The sequence below is a fragment of the Gracilinanus agilis genome, chromosome 1 (genome assembly GCF_016433145.1).
Source record: "Gracilinanus agilis isolate LMUSP501 chromosome 1, AgileGrace, whole genome shotgun sequence".
Lineage (NCBI taxonomy): Eukaryota > Metazoa > Chordata > Mammalia > Didelphimorphia > Didelphidae > Gracilinanus > Gracilinanus agilis.
In genome coordinates, this window is record NC_058130.1 from 607,805,985 (window position 1) to 607,827,947 (window position 21,963).

General features: G+C 35.8%; 1 protein-coding gene across 1 annotated transcript; it reads right to left on the reverse strand.

Annotated features, from left to right (window-relative positions):
* Positions 1-269: 269 nt before the first annotated feature.
* LOC123254681 (N-acetyllactosaminide beta-1,6-N-acetylglucosaminyl-transferase-like) lies at positions 270-1,256 on the reverse strand. The gene has a single exon (XM_044683650.1). The coding sequence runs from the start codon at positions 1,254-1,256 to the stop codon at positions 270-272; it is 987 nt and encodes a 328-aa protein (XP_044539585.1).
* Positions 1,257-21,963: the final 20,707 nt, after the last annotated feature.

The window sequence follows — 21,963 nt, forward strand, 5'->3', positions numbered from 1 at the left end:
ATGTTGGCTGATTGATTTCTTGATCTAACAGTAATTTACCTCTATCTCAACCGACTCATTTCAATCCTAAAATCCTACGTAAAGTGTATACAAATTCTCTGCCTCTCATATGATCAGCCAATAACAGTGGTATTGTCCTGCTATGCAACATTCAACTTGTTTTTAAAAATGATCGCACATGCCATTAGGACTTTGTGATATATAAAGTAATTAAAATTTCACAGGCACATTTTATGAGCATACAGTGTACCATCATACAACAATTGCAATTATGGTTTCTTCTCTACAATGTCCATTGAGCCTAATAATAGGCTAAAATAAGAATAAAAGTCAGCCATACCTGGAATCCTATTAAGTGTGACCCAGAAATGCTCATCAGGACTATAGGTATCCTTAGACCACTCAAGTAAATCAATGGCTCGTTGGTCTTGGAGAACAAAGTTGGCAAATTCCCTCGTAAGAGCAACGTAAGCTGAGCCAAAGTAAATGGTCAGATTGTGGGGAGGAAGAGTTTTCTTTCTCAAAGTCCACAGTATGAAAGAAAATAAATCATATTTCTGCTCCTTATAGACATAATTGGTCCTTCTAGTAATATGAGGGGGAGGCAGCACCCCTGGGGTAATGTTTCTTTGTTTAAATCCTTTCAAATGCTGAATTATTTCTTTATTGGTTTTCAGAGGGAAATCTTGGCCACAAGTATTAATGATGTATTTCCACTGGACCTTAGAGGCTACAAGGTCTTTCATACAATTCAGGTCAGCCTGGAGCCTAGATATTCCAGCATAGACAACTGGTTCCATCTTGGAGGCAAGGAAAACATTGGAGAAGCAGCTCACCAACCACTCCACAGCATCTTTAAACTCAGCTGTCGCCTTCTCATCCACGTGAATACAGTATACATTTTGGGGCATGTAAACAGCCCTGAAGAGTCTCTCAAAGGTTTCAAAATCTTTATGTACCACCATTACATAAGCCAAAGGAAACTGTGCTTCTTCTTTTGACAGGGGAGCTGTTATGTAGTGACTTTGGAGCAAGTAGTCTTGGCAAGAAGTTTTTCCAAATGATGTTGTCAGGGCAGTTTTTTGCAAAGAAAGCATCTGTCCTTTGATAATTGAATCACAAACTTCATCAAGAACTGAAGAGTTTGAGATTTTTAGCATTTTCGAGTTTGTTTCCATGAACGTGTTGATATAAAAGTAAAGGATTATCACTGTAAATGTAAGCATTGCTAAGTAACTACATTTCTTTGAATTCATTTTTTTAAAAAAAATTCTGTTCTAAATGTCCTATGACTTTAATATTTCCAAAAATTAGCCTTTAAGTTCTTCCACTGGTCTTATGGGTCTTGTAGCTGTAATTTCTTGATCTGAGAAAGAACAGAAGAGTTTCAATTCACTCAAGGAAATCCTAACAACCCAAATAAGGTCCTCCCTTGAAGGGGCAGTGACACTGCCTATCTGTGGGCTTTGAACAGAGCTTTGAGGGAATGAAGCTGGCTGGCCTGCTGAGTGATGTTCAGTTACAGCAAAATAAGATGGGTAATTCTCTAGATGTGGAAAGTTCCATTGCTTGTAAATTAGAGAGGAGCTATCCATCCCATATTAGTCTTTTCAGGGTCAAGTACTAATCATAAAATCTGTGGAAAATGCCAGAAGGGGAAAATATATATCTCTAAACTATTTGTGCTCTTCATTTCTCTGCACCAGGGAAGCAAGAGAATCTAGTTGGCAAAGACAACAGTTTCTGTTGCTCAGCACCCAGGCTTCTTTTCATTTAAAGAAAAGAAATCAAGAATTAATTTTTTTGATCTAGACTTTGCAAAATGTCGCCAACCTTGTTGCTTTTTAAAATAACTTTTAAAATAACTTTTTAAAATAACTTCTTAGAATCAATATTGAGTATTGGTTCCACGGCAGAATGGCAAGGGCTAGACAATGGAGGTTAAGTGACTTTTCCAGGGTCACAGCTAAGAAAATAAGATAACTGAAAACAGATTTGAACCCAGGACCTCCCATCTCAAGGCCTGGCTCTCTAATTCACTGAGCCACTCAGCTATTCATCCTTGAAAGGTATTCTTAAGAGTGTGAATATCTTCCTCCCTTAATTGTAAAGGTAGGGAACTCTAGTTATATATTATTGCAACTCAATATGTTGATTGTTTTTGCTGAAATTTTTTTCTTTTTTAGTTGCTATCAGGGAAGATAGGAAAGACCCTAATAAGTGAATTGGAAATGTAAACTTCTTTGTGGAAGATAGGGTTATGTGATAATTAGATTAAGACTACACTGCCCATCTTTAGATTTAATCACCAAAAGTGAGAACACCTCCAATTTTGGGAGGTCCATAACCCATGTGTGCTAGAGTGGGTGATGAATCAGAATCAACTGACTGCCCCCCAGGCAGTCCTAAGAGAAGTGTTTGTTGTGATTGGACATGCAAACTAGGGAGGAGACACAGGAAGTGGCCCATAAGTGAACCCTTTAAAAAGAGAGAGTTGAGTGAGTCAAGGGGTCTTTGGCTGGATAGAGGTTTTCTGCTGGAGAAGGGCTTCTGGATCGTGAACTGGATGTGGAGGAGCTCTGGACCTGGGACCCTGAGACCTTGGTGAGACTGCTCTTAAATCTCTTTCTTAGAACTACACATGAACTCCTTTAACCTCCCAGGAGGTACTAGCCTCCAGGAGGCTCCCTTGATTGGGAGAAGCCCTTGTGGCTAAATCCCTTATTAACTTTTAGGCTCTGGCTGGGCCTCTAGAGCCCTGCAGGAGTAAAGCGCAGACTTGAATACAAATCTCTTATTCTACCCTCTTCTCATCTTTCTACTTCCACTCTCTCTTATATTTTGTAAATAAACTTCCATAAAAATCATTTTGACTTGAGGTTATTCCTTAATTGGGGATTTTTCCCCTGGTGACCAATATTTTAATATTCAACACAAAAACCCCTTCTCCCCTTTACAGTTACTCCTAAGCACTTTGGATGATCAAAAGCCTCCTATATTCAAAATGGCAATAGATATCTGAGGAATAGTTAGTGGAAAACCAAATCAAAGATTTATCCCATCTACATTTATTTTCTTTTTGAATCATATCTTATGTCTTCCATTTGTAAGGTTGAATTTATTGTAAATTTTTTAGGCTTATTTGTTTAAACACACACAAACACACATATCACACTAAAGTACTCCACTTTGCATGTTAAACATGACTCTTAAACGGACTCTTAACATCTCCATGTCTGTCCTCTGATTTATATCCTAGCTAAGTGCAGAAACCTTCATCACCAGAGAGTTGACTAAACAAGTAATTGTTTTGGCTACACTGATTCACTAAAACAGCTGCTTAAATACCTTCATTTAAAGTCTATGAATAATATCTATAAATATCACCTCCACAGTCTCTCACAATGAATTCTAGGCTTTGCTACTGGGTCTGTGGTCTCTGACAGGTGAGCTTTCAGTCTATCTGACCTACAACCAGACTTATAAGGCCATTTCCAGACCATTACAAGAAGGGGTACACTCCTCAACCATTTTAGTTTTCCTTTATGTGTGATCTTCCCACAGTAGAATCTGAGATAATTAACATCAGAGACTGTCCTGAGGATACTGTTCTGATGGTGCTGCTTCAATAAATGCCTTTCTTTGCTTTCAGAGAATTGTGTCTTCTGACTTATTATTAAAGTAAACATATTAAGGAGGCCTTCACAGTTACGTTCTAGTGTTAGTGTTAGGAGTATGTTCTTCAAAAGTACCTTGAACTTACTTTAAGGGTTCCACCGAAGACCCAACTGGAGGATTTAAATTGGGGGAGCAATCTAAAAAGGACAATTAGGTGGGACAGTGGATAGAGTGCTGGCTCTGAAATCAGGAAGACTCCCTTTGCCGAGTTCAAATCTGACATTTAGTAGCAGAGTGACCCTGGGCAAGTCGCTTTATCCTGTTTGCCTCAGTTTCCTCATATCTTAAATGTGTTGGAAAAGGAAATGGCAAACCACTCCAGGATCTTTGCCAAGAAAACTCCAAATGGAGTTATGAAGAGTGAGACATACAGAGCAACCTCTTCTTACATAACTGGTGTTTTCTCTCTCTTCTGGCTTCCTTTCAAGTCTGCATCTTAAAAATCCTCAATCTAAAAGCTCATCTCTATTGAAAGCCTTTTTTTTCATTTACAGCTTTTTTATTTACAGTTTTTCTTTTATTTTTTTTCTGCATCATCTTGTGTTCATCTGCGATTCCTACCATCGTATGCAAGATATTTCTTATTTATACACTGTTTGCATATTTTTCTGCTTGTGAGCTCCTTGAGAGCAGAGATGGATTTTTGTTTTTCTTTTTATCCCCTGTACAGTGCCTCATACAGGACTAGTAGCTTAACAAATGCTCATTGACTTGACTTCTTTGTATCTATTTTAATTTAATTTTCTATGTAAATGTTGTTTTCTTCTGGTATAATATAACCTGCTTCTTCTTAAAAACAACAATAAGAACAAAACCCTTACCTTCTGTTTTAGAATGATACTAAATATCTGTTTCAAGGCCGAAGAATGGTAAAGGCTAGATGATTGAGGCTAAGTGACTTGCTCAGAGTCAGACAGCTAAGACATGTCTGAGGTCAGTTTTGAACTCAGGTCCTCATAACTCCAGGCCAGGTGTTTTATCCTCTGTGCTACCTACCTGCCCCTGAATAACTGAATAGCTTAAGAAAGATGGATCTTTGTGCTGAGGGATTAAAACATTACATCATTTCTCAAATGTAATTGATTATCTTCCCTTATGCCTATTCAGTTCTGAGTTCGACTCAAAACTACTTTCTTATTTTAAAGATAATAGAGTCCTGTGGAATCATAATATTAAAGGGGAAGAAAGCAACAATTCTAACTGAATCTAACATGAACATCTCCTCTATGACATCACCAAGTGGTGATCTAATCTCTACTGGGGAAGATATTCAATAAGGGAAAAGTTACTATCTATTTTTAAAACATGTTGAAAGGTAGAAAAAATGCACAGTAGTTGGTGCTGTGGAATAATGAAAATGCTAATTCACCTATAATGACATTATGGATCAGTTGAATCATTCTGGAAAACAGTTGTGAATTATAATAAGAGAGATTTTTAAATTGTTCATATTCTTTGCCCAGTAATTCCCACAAATGGCTTTATGCACTCAAAGAGATAACTGACAACAAGAAAACATTTATGTGTCAAAAATATGTATAGTAGTGCTATTTGTTTTTTCTTTGTTTTTTGAAAAAAACTTCATTTTAAAATTACTTGAACATATTTACATATGCAAAGAACAGGAAAAAAAAGAATTTCATATGAAACTGTGACATTTGTTTGCACAGCCTGGTATTTTCAAAGTGATTTTAAAATTCAACACAAAGGCATTAGCATTGCTTTGATTTTTTTATATCTACTTTTGAACTTCCTTCTGCTCCCTTTTGGGCAATAACAATTTTATTTTTCATTTATACTTTTTTCTTTCATTTATTTTTCTGCATCATCATTATTATCTGCTTAATTCTCCCTTGTAATAAATTAGTAGTCAAACAAAACAAATCCACACATTGATTATCTCTGAAAATGTATAGTATATTATGTACCTATAGTTTTTCACTTTTCTGCCAGAAGGTATGAGGCATGCTTCATCTGTGGTCAGTCAAGATTGTAATTGCATTAGAGTTCTTTAATCTTTCAAATTTATTTTTCTTTACATTATTGTAGGAAAGGAAGGGAAGGGAAGGAGAATAACCATTTATATAACAACTACCAAGTGCTCAGCACTGTGCTAAGTGCTTTGTATTTATAACATATTCTCTGACCTATTGATACTATTTAGTTTAGTGACTTTTCGAGGATAATTCCAAATTGCTTTCCAGGATAGGATAGCTGTAGAACCTCCCAGGTCTCTTAACAGTGTTTTAGTGTTCCTGTTCTCACGCAGACCCTCCAACAACTGTTATTTTCTTTTTCAACTGCCTGCCTTTTGATAAGAATGAGACAGAATCTCAAGATCATTTTAATTTGCATTTATTCTATTATTAGTAATTTAGAGTATTTTTCATAATTTTTGATAATTATAATTTTTTATTTGAAAAGTACTTGTTCATATCCTTTTATCATTTAACTTTTTGAGAAGAGAAAAATAATCTAAGTGCCTACTATGTGCCAAGTACTATGCTAAGAGCTTTATATTTATAAATATTATTTATTTGATTCTCACAACGAAACTCTGGGAGAAAGATGTTTAATAATATCCATTTTATGGTTGATGAAATTGAAGCTGAAAGGGATTGTTACTTACAAAAGGGTAAAATAACTAATAAATGTCTGAAGACAGATGTGAACTCAGGTCTTCTTAACTTCAGGCCCTGTGTTTTAGCCATTATACTATGTAGCTGCCTTAGAATAGAAAGTCATGGGGGCAGCTGGGTAGCTCAGTGGACTGAGAACCAGGCCTAGAGACGGGAGGTCCTAGGTTCAAATCTGGCCTCAGACACTTCCCAGCTGTGTGACCCTGTGCAAGTCACTTGACCCCCATTGCCTACCCTTACCACTCTTCTGCCTTAGAGCCAATACACAGTATTGACTCAAAGACGGAAGGTAAGGGTTTAAAAAAAAATAAAAAAAGAATAGAAAATCATTCTTTTTACATTAATTTTAAATTTCTAATTTATTCATTTTTTATCAATTCATATAGGTCAGACCTTCATCAGAGAAACTGACTGCAAAGATTTTTACCAGCTAATTGTTTCCCATCTAATTTTACATACTTGAAACATTTTTATTTGTGCAGAAAAATTTCAATTTTATGTAATGAAAGTTATTCACTTAATCTTTTATGATCATTTTTATCCCTTGTTTAGTCAACAATGCCTCTCCTATCTATAGTTTTGAAAAGTATCACCTAAGGCAGCAGATAGGTGGTTCAGTGGATAGAGAGCCAGGCCTAGAGATCAGAGGTCCTGCACTCAAATCTGGCCTCAGTCATTTCATGGCTGTGTGACCCTGGCAAGTTGCTTAACTTCCATTGCCTAGTACATACTGTCATTTTGCCTTGGAACCAATAACAGTAGAAAGAAGATAAGGGTTTAAAAAAAAGTACTTCTCTTTCTCTTTACCTCTAATTTGTTTATGAATATGTTTTAATCTTTAAAAATTTTTATTCAATGTTTTTTATCTTTAAATTCAAATTCACTTCCTTCAGTGTCTTCTTCCCTCACACCTTGAGTGAGCAAGAAAAACAAAAACTGTTACAAATCCATATACTCAAGCAAAATAAATTCCCCACATTAGCCATATGAAAAAGAAAGAAAGAAACAAAGAAAGAAAGGAAGAAAAAAAGAAGGATGTTAGGAAGGAAGGAGGGAGGGAGGGAAAGAAGGAAAGAAGGAAAGAAGGAAGGAAGGAAGGAGGGAGGGAGGAAGGGAGGGAAGGAGGGAAAGAAGGAAGGAAGAAAGGAAGGAAGGAAGGGAGGAAGGAAGGAAGGAAGGAAGGAAGGAAGGAATTAATTTGATCCCTCCCACCACCAATTTCATGTAAAAACAGTTTCCAAAATTTGAAAAGAATTTTGGTTCTCAAATTCTCTCCCTTTCTCCTTAACCCCAGCTCAGCCTCTACTGAGATAGTGAGTAGTCTGATACAGATTTTACATGTGTAATTTGTAAACATTTTCCCATATTAATTCTTTTGTGGAAGGAAACTAAAACAAAATTAGAAAATCAAGAAAGAAAATGAAAAAAGTTTACTTTGGTCTGGATTCAAACTCCATCAGTTCTTTTTCTAGAAGCGGATGGCATTTTTTATCATGAGTCTTTTGGGATTGTTTTGGATCATTGTATAGCTGAATATAGCTAAGTTATTCATCATACAGTTTTTCATCATACATTATTGCTGTCACTGTGTATGACATTCTTCTGGTTTGCTTATTTCATTCTGCCTCAGTTCATGTAAGTCTTTTCAGGTTTTTCTGAGCTTCTGTTTATCATTTCTTATATCCATTGTAGTCTATTACAACCATAGGCAACAGCCACTCCCTAATTGATGGGTATCCCCTCACTTTCTAATTCTTTAATGCCACAAAAAGAGCTGCTTTAAATATTTTTGTACATATAGGTCCTTTTTTTTTTGTATTTTTTTTTAAACCCTTGTACTTCGGTGCATTGTCTCATAGGTGGAAGGTTGGTAAGGGTGGGCAATGGGGGTCAAGTGACTTGCCTAGGGTCACACAGCTGGGAAGTGGCTGAGGCTGGATTTGAACCTAGGACCTCCTGTCTCTAGGCCTGACTCTTACTCCACTGAGCTACCCAGCTGCTCCCCCATATAGGTCCTTTTTAAAAAAATCTCTTTTGGATACAAAGCAAGTATCGGTATTACTAGGTGTTAACATGAAATCCCCTATCTCTCCCCATGATTACATCAGTAATTGCAGGTGTTTGACAAATTCAATCATTTTGTGATCATAAGTCTTAAACTTTTCTAAAAATAATTATTTTTAAAAGTAAATCACAGAGCTGATATGACTCTTCTCAACTCCATGCTGTATTATGTGAAATTGTGGTTCAAACACACACGGTAGCTGTCGAATTTTACTTCCCTTCTCCGTTAGTGGTTGATGCTTAAGAATACTTGAAGCCTAGAAATAACTTGATGCCTAGGAATACTTGATGCTTGGGAACAACCTGAAAAAGTGTATTTTTAGCAACAAGTTCTTGATCTATATAAGGAAGCTGCTTCTAAGGCTTGGGGTCTTTGGTTGCTGACTGGAATCTGGTTTTATTGTGAGACCCACCCTCTCTCAATAAACCTATTTCTTTTTGGCTTGGAGATTTAGTTTTTGCTTTTTCTATCTTGGCTAATAAGTTTTCTTCATAATTTAGTGACTCCATCAGGATGAGTAGACATCCTGATTTATTGAGGGGTCTTTTCTCCAAGAAGGGTTTCTTTTTGGGTACCCACCTTGGGGCTATTTGCTTCCAGGATCTTCTTGAAGGGAAGATAAAAAAACAAAGATTCTTCATCTGTTGAAATCTACTCCAAACTATGCCCAAAGGGCTTTAAAAGACTGTCTGCCTTTTGATCCAGTCATACCACTATTGGGTTTATACCCCAAAGAGATAATGAGGAAAAAGACTTGTAAAATATTTATAGCCACGCTCTTTGTGGTGGCAAAAAAATGTGAAATGAGGGGATGCCCTTCGATTGGGGAATGGCTGAACAAGTTGTGGGATCTGTTGGTGATGGAATACTATTGTGCTGAAAGGAATAATGAACTGGAGGAATTCCATTTGAACTGGAACAACCTCCAGGAATTGATACAGAGAGAAAGGAGCAGAACCAGGAGAACCTTATACACAGAGACGGATACACTGTGGCACAATCGAATGCAATGGTCTTCTCTATTAGCAGCAATGCAATGATCCAGGACAATTCTGAGGGACTTATGAGACAGAACACTATCCACATTCAGAGAAAGAACTGTGGGAGCAAAAATACAGAAGAAAACCAACTGTTTGATCACATGGGTCAATGAGGATATGATTGGGGATGTAGACTCTAAGCGATCACCCTAATGCAAATATTAATAATGTAGAACTAGATCTACATTAGTTGGAGGAGGGTTGGGCGTGGGGCTAGCAACCCCACCCTGTAAAACTATACCTGCTAAAGAAACTGCAACCTAAAGTAGGGGCAGCTGGGCTAGCTCAGTGGATTGAGAGCCAGGCCTAGAGACGAAAGGTCCTAGGTTCAAATCCGGACTCAGACACTTCACAGCTGGGTGACCCTGAGCGACCCATTGCCTACTGGTTGTGGCCCTATGCTCCTAGAATGGAGTCCCAGGATTAAAAAAAAAAAAAAAAAAAAAAAAACAAGATCTTGATCAATGACAGATGTAAAACCCAGTGGAATTACTCATTAGTTATGGGAGGGGGTTGAGAGGAGGGGTGGGAAAGAACATGAATCATGTAGCCATGGAAAAATACTCTAAATTAGTTAAATAAAAATTTTCAAATTAAAAAAAACCCTACTCCAAGCTAGTGAGTTCTTTTCAAACCTGCAGGATGAAATTTACTCAAACTCCTCTTTCTTTACTTTTAAGTCTTCTGATTTATTTATTTGTTTTTTAGTTTTTATTTTATTTTGAATATTTTCCCATAGTTACATATTTCATGTTCTTTCCCTCTCCCCCAAGCCCCCCCAACTCCCTGTAACCACAATTCCACTGGGTTTTACATGTGTCATTGATTAAGACCTAATTCCATATTATTGATAGTTGGACTAGAGTTATCATTTAGCGTCTACCTCCCCAATAATATCCCCATCAACCCATGTGTTCAAGCAGTTGCTTTTCTTCTGTGTTTCCACTACTGCAGTTCTTCCTCTGAATGTGGCTAGTTTTCTTTCTCATAAGTCTCTCAGCCTTGCTGTGGATTCTTGCATTGCTGCTAGTAGAGAAGTCTGTTATGTTCTATTGTACCACAGTGTATCAGTCTCTGTGTACAATGTTCTCCTGGATCTGCTCCTTTCGCTCTGCATCAAGTCCTGGAGGTCATTCCAATTCACATGGAATTCCTCCAGTATCTTTGAGTACAATAGTATTCCATCACCAACAGATACCACAATTTGTTCAGCCATTCCCCAATCGAAGGTCATCCCCTCATTTCACAATTTTTTGCCAACACAGAGCGTGGCTATAAATATTTTTGTACAAGACTTTTTCCTTATTATCTCTTTGGGGTATAAACAATCAGTGCTATGGCTGGATTAAAAGGCAGATAGTCTTTTAAAGCCCTTTGGGCAGAGTTCCAAATTGCTATCCAGAATGGTTAGATCAATTCACAACTCCACCAGCAATGCATTATTGTCCCAATTTTGCCATTTTCCCTCCAACATTCCTCACTTTCCTTTGCTATTATGTTAGCTAATATGCTAGGTGTGAGGTGGTACCTCAGAGTTGTTTTGATTTGCATTTCTCTAATTATAAGAGGTTTAGAACACTTTCTCATGTGCTTATTGATACTTTTGATTTCTTTATCTGAAAATTGCCTATTCATGTCCCTTGCCCATTTATCAATTGGGGAATGTAAGCCTTCTGATTTAAATCAAGCAAATTAGTCATTAATTTGGAATATGCCATAGTTCCTACATTTTATTCAGAGTATGCTACAATAAGTTTCATCTTAAAGAACTTCTGCTTTTAGACTACCTATTATTAATGTGAAATTTATTCTTGAAATTGTGCGATCATTGGGTATGATTTAAAGTAAAAAAAAATTCTTGCAATTGGGCTTATCATTGATACAGACATTTAATTTTTTTCTTGATCAAGTTAAGAATTGTACCAGGGAGAAGATGCATGGGTTTGTTACATATATGTAACTGCATTGAGTCTAACTCAAAGAGGATTACAATATGGCTTTTTAGTTAGTCAGATATTCCTTCCCTAGTTGAGAATATAGGGCCTGGACAGTGTGACTAGTCTGTGCCAGAGCATTTCTCCCTTCTCCAGGCAGCACCCCTAAAATGTCTCTTAAAATGGGGACTAGGCTTAGTAGGAGAGAGATTCCAAGAGACTCTCCATTGGAGAAATTTTTTATTACATGGGACAAAGAAGAGTTACTAGTAGGCAAGGGAATGGATAGGAATAAAACTATTGAATATTGTTTTAATTGGTGTAAGACTCTTAGGAACTTTTGACCTAAATTTGGAACTTTTGACCTTTATACTCTAAATTCAAATCTCTTTTAGAAATGCTTGAGGAAACATGGGAACAGTTAAAATAGAAAGAATGAGTTTTATCCATTAAAGGGCTGCCAGTGCCTCCTTCTAGTGATAGAACCTCAAGAAGGATAGGATAAAGGAAGGACTGAGGAGAGGAAATTTGTTTCATTTTCTACTTTTACTTTGATAAGTAAATCCTTACTAAATGCTCAAGGAAACCTAAGCAACAACAAAGAAGTGCCCCTACAGGACCCGAATATTGTAGGAGATATGAGATTTCAGTTAAGAGATGCTGGAGATAACCTAATTTGAGGAAGTTTTCTCAGATAGACCAGAGAAGTATTCATTTTATGCCAGACAATATATTTATTTGAGTGTACATATAGATAGCCTGGAGTAGGACTGGAAGTAGACTATAGGGACTAAGCAAATGGAAAAAGACAAGAAAAGTGTTGAATCAGAATACAGAATTTATTTGAAAGGGCTTTTTCAAACAAATGAGATGAGGAAGAGACAGATAAGAAAGTCTGAAAACTAGAGTGCCAATAGGAAGTTTGGATGTAAAAGAAAATTTGCAAGTACATTTGATTCAGTTATTGCACTTGGGATTAAACTCGGTTTAAGTTTGTGACATAACAACATATCTCTAAGAGGAGGGATAATATAGTTCATAGAAAGAAAATTTTGCCTGGAAACTAAATTTTAAATGCAAACATTAAAAATCCTGAGATTCTAATTAATCCTTGCAAAAACCTTCCTTCAGTTTTAAACAAAGTAGAACATAAAATAGATTTTCTTATTCAATAAAAAGGTTTTTTGGTAGTTTGATAGGTATGGCACTAAATAAACAAATTAATTTGGGTAGGATTGTCAAAATGGATTTTCTTGATAGTTATGCTGAATTTAATTATGTCTTCTCTATACTGTTTGGGAATTCTCCATTGTTGCACTAATTGGAATAGAACTGCTAAAAAAAACACCCTGGCAATATTATGACAGTTCATGATATAGTACCAACAAATTTGGTTGAACTATGTACCAGAGAGAGAGAGAGAGAGAGAGAGAACATCATTGTGAACTACAGATAATTGATAGGGAACTAGGAACCTATTAATTCCATTCTAGGTTCCTCAAACAAAATTTATATTAATTTCAAGTCCAGGATTCCTCCTCTGAGTGTTTTGCATTCATTGCCAAATTACACTTTATAGGTGAACCAGCACAGGACTCCTTATTCTACTATTGACTTGGGTTCCAACATTAACTATAACTTGACTTCTTTCATTTGTGCTGTTCTATTAATTTTGCTACTGTGATATACAAAAAGATAAAGCCTATTCCAGCACTATCCTGGGGACTAGTAACCCCTGGACAGTTGTTTTTTTTTTTTTAAATCTGTACTGGTCAAGTTTTTTCTTCTCTTCCCTCAGGATGGTACAGCACTTGTGGAAGAGCTTATTTGATCCCAACTGTGACCATAAAAAAAATCATATGAAGGGCTTGGTTATCGTTAGAGTATGGGCATTTATTCCTAACTTAGGGATCACAGCCAAATTTATCTTCTGGACTTGAAGGACTGGCTCAGAATACGGCAACTACTATTTTACCTACATTTAGTACTCTGTACAAGCTTCAGGCTAAACTTGACTCTGTGGCTCTTTTGGTTACAGAAAATAGATTTGCATTAGACCTCTTGATTGCTGCCCAAGGAGGACCCTGTGCTATAATTAATAAATCATGTTGTTCATCTATAAATTGTTCAGGAGATATCATCAATCAGAGAATTACACAAATTATTAAATGATACTTTGCAGATAGCATATCACACTCATCTAAATAAGGATACTACATCTTGGTGGGACCCAGCCTCATGATTCAATAGTGGTGGCTTATTAAAATTCACTCTTAAGTGGGTCCTACTCATTTTTGGAATTCTTATCCTTATTAAGACAATTATAAAGCATTGTACTACTCAGTTTTCTGAATGTTAATCTGCTTCTAAGCCTAGGACATAGATATTCTTTAGATGTATCTTTTAGACACGAACTCTTCCAAGATACTAGAAATGTTATGGATCCTATTCAACTTCCTGTTGTATTGTTCTCTGCAAGTGTACAATTACAACCTGTTCCTTTTGACATCTGTGGGGACTATTCACTGTATTATCTGGACCTTAATTTACTGTTGGTAGACTTCATCTTATCTACTCTGTAAGATACTTGGTCCTTCCTCAGAAGCTAAGGTCACGTTGGGATGAACTTCAACAGGCAACTAGCACCACTACAAACAAGTCTTTTATCACCCAGCTCTTGAATGGCTTTCTCTGAGCTCCCTTGCACCTACTTTGCATGAATTTTGTCCTTTCTCTTTGAGACAACAGTGGAGCAGTACATAATGAACCTGTGAATAACTCTCCTAACTTTGCACATCCTTCAATATTAAGTCCTAGAGTGAAGTATTTTGTTCCTGGACTGTGAAATCAGTAGCTTTCCTTTCTTGGAACATCTGACAAGTCCCTGTTGTACTTTTTGTCACTGTATTTGCATGTAGTTGTGATGATGTGGCTTTGATAAACCTAATCAACATCCTTGTACTTACAGAAGTTGTGCCCATTCACAATAAGATTGTTGAGCTGTACCTTTTGCATTCCTCCCTAGATTGTAAATGTTTGGATCAGAGGAGAGATAATGTGAAATCCCCTAACCCTGCTCCACCATGATTACATCAGTAACAGCAGGTCTTTGACAAATTCAGTTGTTTTGTGATCATAGATCTTAAACTTTTCTAAAAGTAATTATTTTAAAAAGTAAATCATATAGCTGGTATGATTCTTCTCAACCCCATGCTGTATTATGTGAAATTGTTTTTCAAAAACATCCATGTGGTATCTGATTTTTACTTAGCTTCTTCTTTAGTAGTTGATGCTTAGGAATACTTGATACCTAGGGATACTTGATGCTTGGGAGCAACCTGAAAAACATGTATTTTAGCAACAAGTTCTTGATCTATACAAGGAAGCTGCTCACAAGGCTTGGGGTCTTTGGTTGCAAATCAGAGTTAGGCTTTATTGTAAGACGAACCCTCTCTTAATAAACCTATTTCTATTTTGGCTTGGAGACTTGTTTTTTCTTTTTATGTCTTAGCTAATAAATTTTTATCACTTAGGTCAAAAGGTATGTACTATTTTATAGCCCTTTGGCTTAGGTCCAAAGTGCTCTCCAGAAGGGTTTGAATCAGTTCACAACTCTCCCAACAGTGAATTAGTGTCTTAATTTTCTCACATCCCCTCCACATTTTGTCATTTTCCTTTTCTGTTAGAGTAGCCAATCTAATAGGTGTGGGGTAGTACCTCAGAACTATTTTAATTTGCATTTCCATAATTAATAGTGATTTAGAGTATTTTTTACATGATGATAGAGAACTTTAACAATCTGAGAACTATCTGTTTGTCTCTTTTAACCATTTATCAAGTGGAGAATGATTTGTATCCTTATACATTCAACTCATTTCTCTATGTATTTAAGAAAGGAGGCCTTTAGATAGCCATATAATTTCTTTGCAGCATTATGATTCTCCATTATATTTCTCCCTGTTGAGCTTCAGACCACCACCTTCCCCAATTTGCCCTCTTTTCCATCAGTCCTACCTCCCTTCTCTTATACCCTTCCCCTCCTATTTTCCTGTGAAAGTAAATTTCTATACCCAACTGATTGTTCTTCCCTCTTTGGGCCAATTCTGATGAGAGGAAGATTCACATGCTCTCCTTATTACTTCCCCTGTTTCCCTTCACCATAAAAGCTCTTTCATTCCCCTTTTAGGTGTGATAATTTAACCCAGTCTATTTTCCCCTTCTTCCTTCTCTCAATGCAGTCCCCTTTCTCATTCTTTAAATTTTTTTAGATATAATCCCATCATATTCCACTCATACCCTTGCCTCTGTCTTTTTACTTATTATTTCTACCTGCCCTGATAGATAAATATCTTAGGAGTCACAGAAATCAACCTCCCATGTAGGTATATAAATAGTTTAACCTTATTAATTGTCTTTTGATTTTCTCTTTCCTGTTTACCTTTTTACCATTCTCTTGAGTTTTGTATTTGAGAGTCAAATTTTCCATTCAACTCTCATCTTTTCATCAGGAATGTTTGAAAGTCCTCTATTTCATAGAATACCCATTTTCCCCCTGAAAGATTATGCTCAGTTTTGCTGGATAAGTGATTCTTGGTAGAAGTCCTAGCTCCTTTGTCCTCTGGAATATCATATTCCAGGCCCTTTGATCTTTTAATGTAGAAATTGGCAAATCTTCTGTTATTCTGACTCCATAATTGCTTTTTGTTTCTTTTGGGCTATTTATATTATTTTCCCTTTGTCCTGGGAGTCCTGGAATTTGGCCATAATATTCCTAGGAGTTATCCTTTTGGGATCTCTTTCAGGAGGTGATTGGTAGATTCTTTCCATTTCTACTTTACCCTATGATTCTAGAAGATCAGTACCATTTTCTTTGATTATTTCTTGGAAGATGACATCTATGCTCTTTTTTTGATCATGGCTTTCAGGTAATTCAATAATTCTTGGATAATCTCTCCTGGATTTATTTTCCAGGTCAGTTGTTTTTTCCCCATGACATATTTTAAATTTTCTTCTATTTTTTTCATTCTTTTTTATTTTGTTTGACTGTTTCTTGATGTCTCATGGAGTTGTTGGTTTCCACTTGCCCAATTCTAATTTTTAAAACCTGATTTTCTTGGGTGAGCGTTTGTACCTCCTTTTTCATTTGGCAAGTTCTACTTTTTAAAAACTTCTTTTCCTCAGTGAATTTGTGTGCCTCTTTTTCCATATGGCCAATTCTGCCTTTTAAGAAATTCTCTTCTCTGGATTTTTGTAACTCTTTAATCAATTGTCCTATATTGTTTTTTAAGATTATTAATTTCTTCAGTATTTTTTGTGCTTCATTTACCAAGCTGTTGACTCTGTTTTCATGATCTTCTGTAACACTCTCATATCTTTTCTCAGTTTTTCATCTATGTCTTATTTACTTTTTTTAAATCTTTTTTGAGCTCCTCTGCTAATTGAAAATTTAGCTTGGTCTTGAAGGAGAGAGTTTTCTATTCTTTTTTTATATTACTTCACTTGAGATTCTTGACTTTTTCTTCCTCTAGATTAACTTTGTTATGATTTTGTTTAGTTCTATAAAGTATTCATTTGATTTTTGGTATCAGACAAACTCAGTAAATTAATCTGGATAGTATTTCATGTTGGCATGTCCCAATCATAAGCAATGAATATCTTTCCATTTATTTTTCTCCCTATATTTCAATAAAAAATTATTTATAGTTGGGTACATATAATTATTGTATGTGTCTTTATAGGCAAGTTCACAAATAATTTATATGTTCTGTAGTTGTTTTGAATGGAATTTCTTCTTCTATCACTTTCTATTGGATATAGTTGTTATGCTGAAAATCTAAGGATCATTGTGGATTCAGTTTGCATGATGATTCTTAATGATGTTGTTGTTTCAATTAATTTTCTAGTTGAATCTCTCAGGTTCTCTAAGTAGTCCATCAAGTCATCTCAAAAAAGATAAGAACTTTGTTTCTTTTGGGGTTTTTTGGCCCATTATTATTTCTTCAATTTATTTGTCTTATCTTTAAGCAATATGTGTGTGTGTCAGAGGTGAATGGACATCCTTAATTAGGAAGAAGGTTTTTATCATTTCTCCATCCCAGATGACACTAGCTCTTAGGCTCTCTATATTAGAAATATGAAAAAGTCCATCTATTCCTATTCTTTTTATATTTTTATTGAAATGGTTATTATATTTTGTCAAAATAATTTTCTGCATCTATTTATGGAATATTAAAAATTTTTTTCCTGTTAAAAGAGTCTATTATGCTTATATTTTCTTAATATTGACTTTATCATTCCTATTAAAAATTAAACTTACTCATGGTGCATAATTTTAAATGTGTTTCTATTACCACTTTGCTAAAGGTTATTCAATTAAGTTTTTTCCCTTGGCTTTATCTTTTCCATCTTTAAATATCAGGATCATATTTCTTTCATAGAGGAAATTAGTTAGGATAATTTCTTTCTCCATTTATCAACTAATTGATTTAGTGTTAGAGTTTGCTGTTTTTTTAATGTTTAATAGAATTGACATGTAAATCCATATAATTCCCACCCCCTTTAAAAAGAAAATCATTTGTGGCTGGTACAGTTTTTTTCCTAAAATGGGGTTACTGAAATTCTACATTTCTTGTTGTTAGTCTAGGTAATTCCTATTTTTACAAACATCAATCCATTTCACCGAAAAGGTATAAAATTTTTTTGCCTATAATTAGGCTAAAGGTTTTGATTATTTCCCTAATTTCTTTTCCAATTATTGTAAATTTTTGTGTGTGATCATAGTTTTCAGAGGTTCCAATGATTCTTAAATTCTCTTTTCTCAACCCAATTTTCAGCTTACTTTATCTTGTTCTTGTCTTTTATAAAAGGTTTTTTACTTTAAAAAGATCTAGAATAGAAATATAAACACTTCCTCCCAAATGGGGCACACTCTATCTTATAATCACATTGGTCCAAGAAGTCTGAAATATGACCAACTGGTAGAAAATTTTTAAAAAATTAAATTTTGTCTCCATCCGTAGAAAAAATTTAAATAATTGGAAATATTCAGAATTGAATGGGCTTCCTCAGGAGATAATTGTTTTCCTCTCAATGGAGGTTTTTAAGAGGAGATTAGATGACTATTTGTGGCAAATGATGTGAAGGTGATTCCTGCTCAGTTATGAGTAGGAATAGATGACCTCAGTGACCCCTTCCAAAGATGAGATCCTGTGAAGTGTCCTTCCCTAGGCCTTATGACCAGCTTACAGTCAACTGGCACAAGAATTCAGGTCTCTGCCAGAATGTCCCGACTCTCAGGCACCTTTTATTACACTAACTTCCTTCTTTTATTCTATCACAAATAGCTGGAAAAACAAAATGTCTTAAGTGATTTTCTAGACCTGGCTTGATTCACACTTGAAAATCAAATTAAATAAACTTTGAGATTCATTTAATTATATATAACTTGTTCTCACATTCAACTTGTACATTCGTACTTCAAGTTAAATATAATATTTGTACTTTTAAAAGAGGCTGATCAAATATTTGTGCTTTGAAAGAAGAGGCTGATAGCATTTATTCAGGCTAAGCTTATCAGTATTGAGTAAATATATCCAAAGGAAAATGTATTTTTGAGAGTTTCTTAGAAAAGCCACAAAGCCATCAGACCTGCCCATTAAACACCCTGTAGGGAACAAGACCTCTGTCTGATAAGAGGCAAATTTTCTCTTTGTTCTATAGATTTTGGTTAATAGACGCATATGTGTATATGCATGTGTGTATATTCATGTGTTTGTGTATATTGTATTCTTAACCCCACATCCAATCAGATTAATTCAATAGATCAGGCATAGTAGCTTTGGAGATGCAAATTTCTACAATAAAAACCAGTTATTGGTCCTTGAGAAGTGTAGGAGGCCAAGAGAGAAACATCGTAGGTTAGCATAATCTCTGGACCCCATCAAGACCAATGTAGTTTGCAAAGCTCTAAGCTGGTTTCTGTAACCTGAAAATCAGGTCACAGAATGGATGGTCTATCCAAAAACTTTTGACCCCTCTCTATGTCTCCTCTTTTTTATTGAAAACATATTAATTTAGTTTTTAGGATAGCCTTAAGTTTTATAAAAAGCCTAAGTACTGTATAGTAAACCAGCAGTTAAGGAGTTAACAGTTTTTCTCCAAGACAAAAAGGTAGAAATTAAGCAAGAAACTGCCAGGGCTATGAGTCTGCTCCCAGACAGCCCAAGGTCAGAATCAGGCAAGCCAGACAGTTACACATTCAGCCAGGTGCTTTCTAACCAATAATGTTAAAGACTTATTCATTAAAGATATCTCTTGAAGTATAGAAACTTTTCCCTGAAATAGCTCTTAGATAAAAAGAGACTCATTCCTGACCTTAAATCTTGTTTCATTCCAGGCTTAATCTTTATGGGAGAAAATTTCGTAAGCCATATGCCAATCATGATGCAATCTTTTTACCTTGAGCAACTGTACAACTATAACTCTATTCTGCTTTGTAAACTGTTTCTGAATATTGTATAAATAAAGCTCAGACTCAGGGCATGGTTGGAGTAGCCATGAGCTAATCAATAGCTGCTGTTCTCAATCATCTTTGTCCTTAACAATCAGACGTCACTTTAGGCCATTCGAAACCTTGTTAATATACAGAACTGGCTCTCTATAGAGAAGGACACTTCACATCTTTATACTAAACATAGACTGGCATCTCCTTCTTGTAGAAGACCTAACATTTTTAAGGTTCAGTTAAGTGCCACCTGCTAAATGAGGTCTTTTCCTGTAATTCCAGTTCTTAGCCCAGTTCCATATTACTTTGTATTTATTTTATACATTTCTTTTGCATTTACAAAACCTGTGTTAATTTTTTTCCTCCATTAGAATATCAGTTCATTGAAAATAGGCATTTTTTTCCATTTTTGCTTGTCTTTGCATGATCAATTTTTAGCACACAGTTTCTGGCACATGTAGGCATCTAATAAATGTTGATGGAATGAATGAAAGGTCCCTTAAAAATTGCCATAACCATAGACCGTATGGAGGAGTATCTGCTGTCACTGAACTAGAAAAGAGTGGCAAACTTGCAGATTGAAGTGATTAGGAGTGATCATATTGGAAATCCAAATGATGTTAAGAGTGAAAGCATTGGAGCAGCTATTTGGCTCAGTGGATAGAGAGCCATGTCTAGAGATGGGAGATTCTAGATTCAAATCTAGCCTCAGACACTTCCTAGCTGGAAGTGACCCTGGACAAGTGACTTAACCCACATTACCTGGCCCTTACAACTCTTATGCCTTGGAATTAATACATAGTTAGAAAGTGTCTGAGGTCAAATTTGAACCCAGGACCTCCCATCTGTAGGCCTGACTACCGATCCACTGAGCTACCTAGCTGCCCCCTAAGGTGTTTTTTTTTTTAAAGATTGAAAAGTGTCCTTGTGACAGAAGCTAAGTGAGAACATTAGTGGAAATTATGGTGTTTGAAAATTATTGATAGAATAGCTCTAATTCTTAATAGAAATTCTAGGGAGCTCAAAATAATATATATGAATTTAAAAAATTAAAACCACTGCTTTTTTTATTAGAATGAAATAGTCCATTTTGGGGAGAATGCTTCTATACTTGGTGCTGACTCTTTGATAAGGGTGCAAAAAATCTGTGTAGTGAATTTAACCCTCGTCCTCTTCTTTCACATAATCAATCTTGAGCCAGCAAAGGTTGAGAGGTAGAGAATCTCTATCCCTTCTTTAGGATTAAAAATCAATATCCAAAATACTCCAAGTATTATTTTTATAAGATTTAATAACAATAATTTGAAGCAAAGAAAAAAATAGCCTCAGTAAAAGAGAAGCTTCCCAGATCACACACCTGGGAGAGAGCCCAGAGCCTTCCGAATAGATAGTCCCCCCAAGGGTGGGGTTTCCAGCAAATTTATGTCCCAAAATGTCAGGATGCCAAGAGAGGACATAACTTAAAGGGATGCTGGGTAATGTAGTTCAGGTGTATCAAATTTCTATTAACACACTTCCATTTGCGCTCTTATGCAAAATTATCATTTTGAGTTCTTTTTCTCTGCCATTTTTGGGAAATATGCCCTCTGGACATTGTAGAGAAGTTTAGTTAGAAGAAATCTCTGAGATCACTTGGTCCAATCTCTACCCAAGCGAAACAATGTCCCTGACAGGTGGCCATCCAATGTGCTTAAAGACCTTTGTTCTTGAGACTTTTTTCATCTGGGTCCAACTTCTCATCTCATTTGGGGTTTTCTTAGCAAAGATACTGAATTGGTTTGCCATTTGCTATTTCCCTTTCCAGTTCATTTTACTGGTGAGGAAACCAAGGTAAACAGCGGGTAAGTGACTTGCCCAGATTTACTCAGCTAGGAAGTGTCTGAGATCAGATTTGAACTCAGAAAGATGACTTTTTCTGACTCCATGTCCTATCCACTGAGGCACTTAGCTGCCCCTTAAAGACCTATAATGACATCAAATTAGCCGTCTCACATAGCAACCCACTTCTCTTTTCAACAACTCTATTTGTTAAGAACTTATTCCTTATATTGAACTAAAATCTGTCTTTTGCCTAAGCTTTCCCCTGTTGATCCCAGTGCTAGAC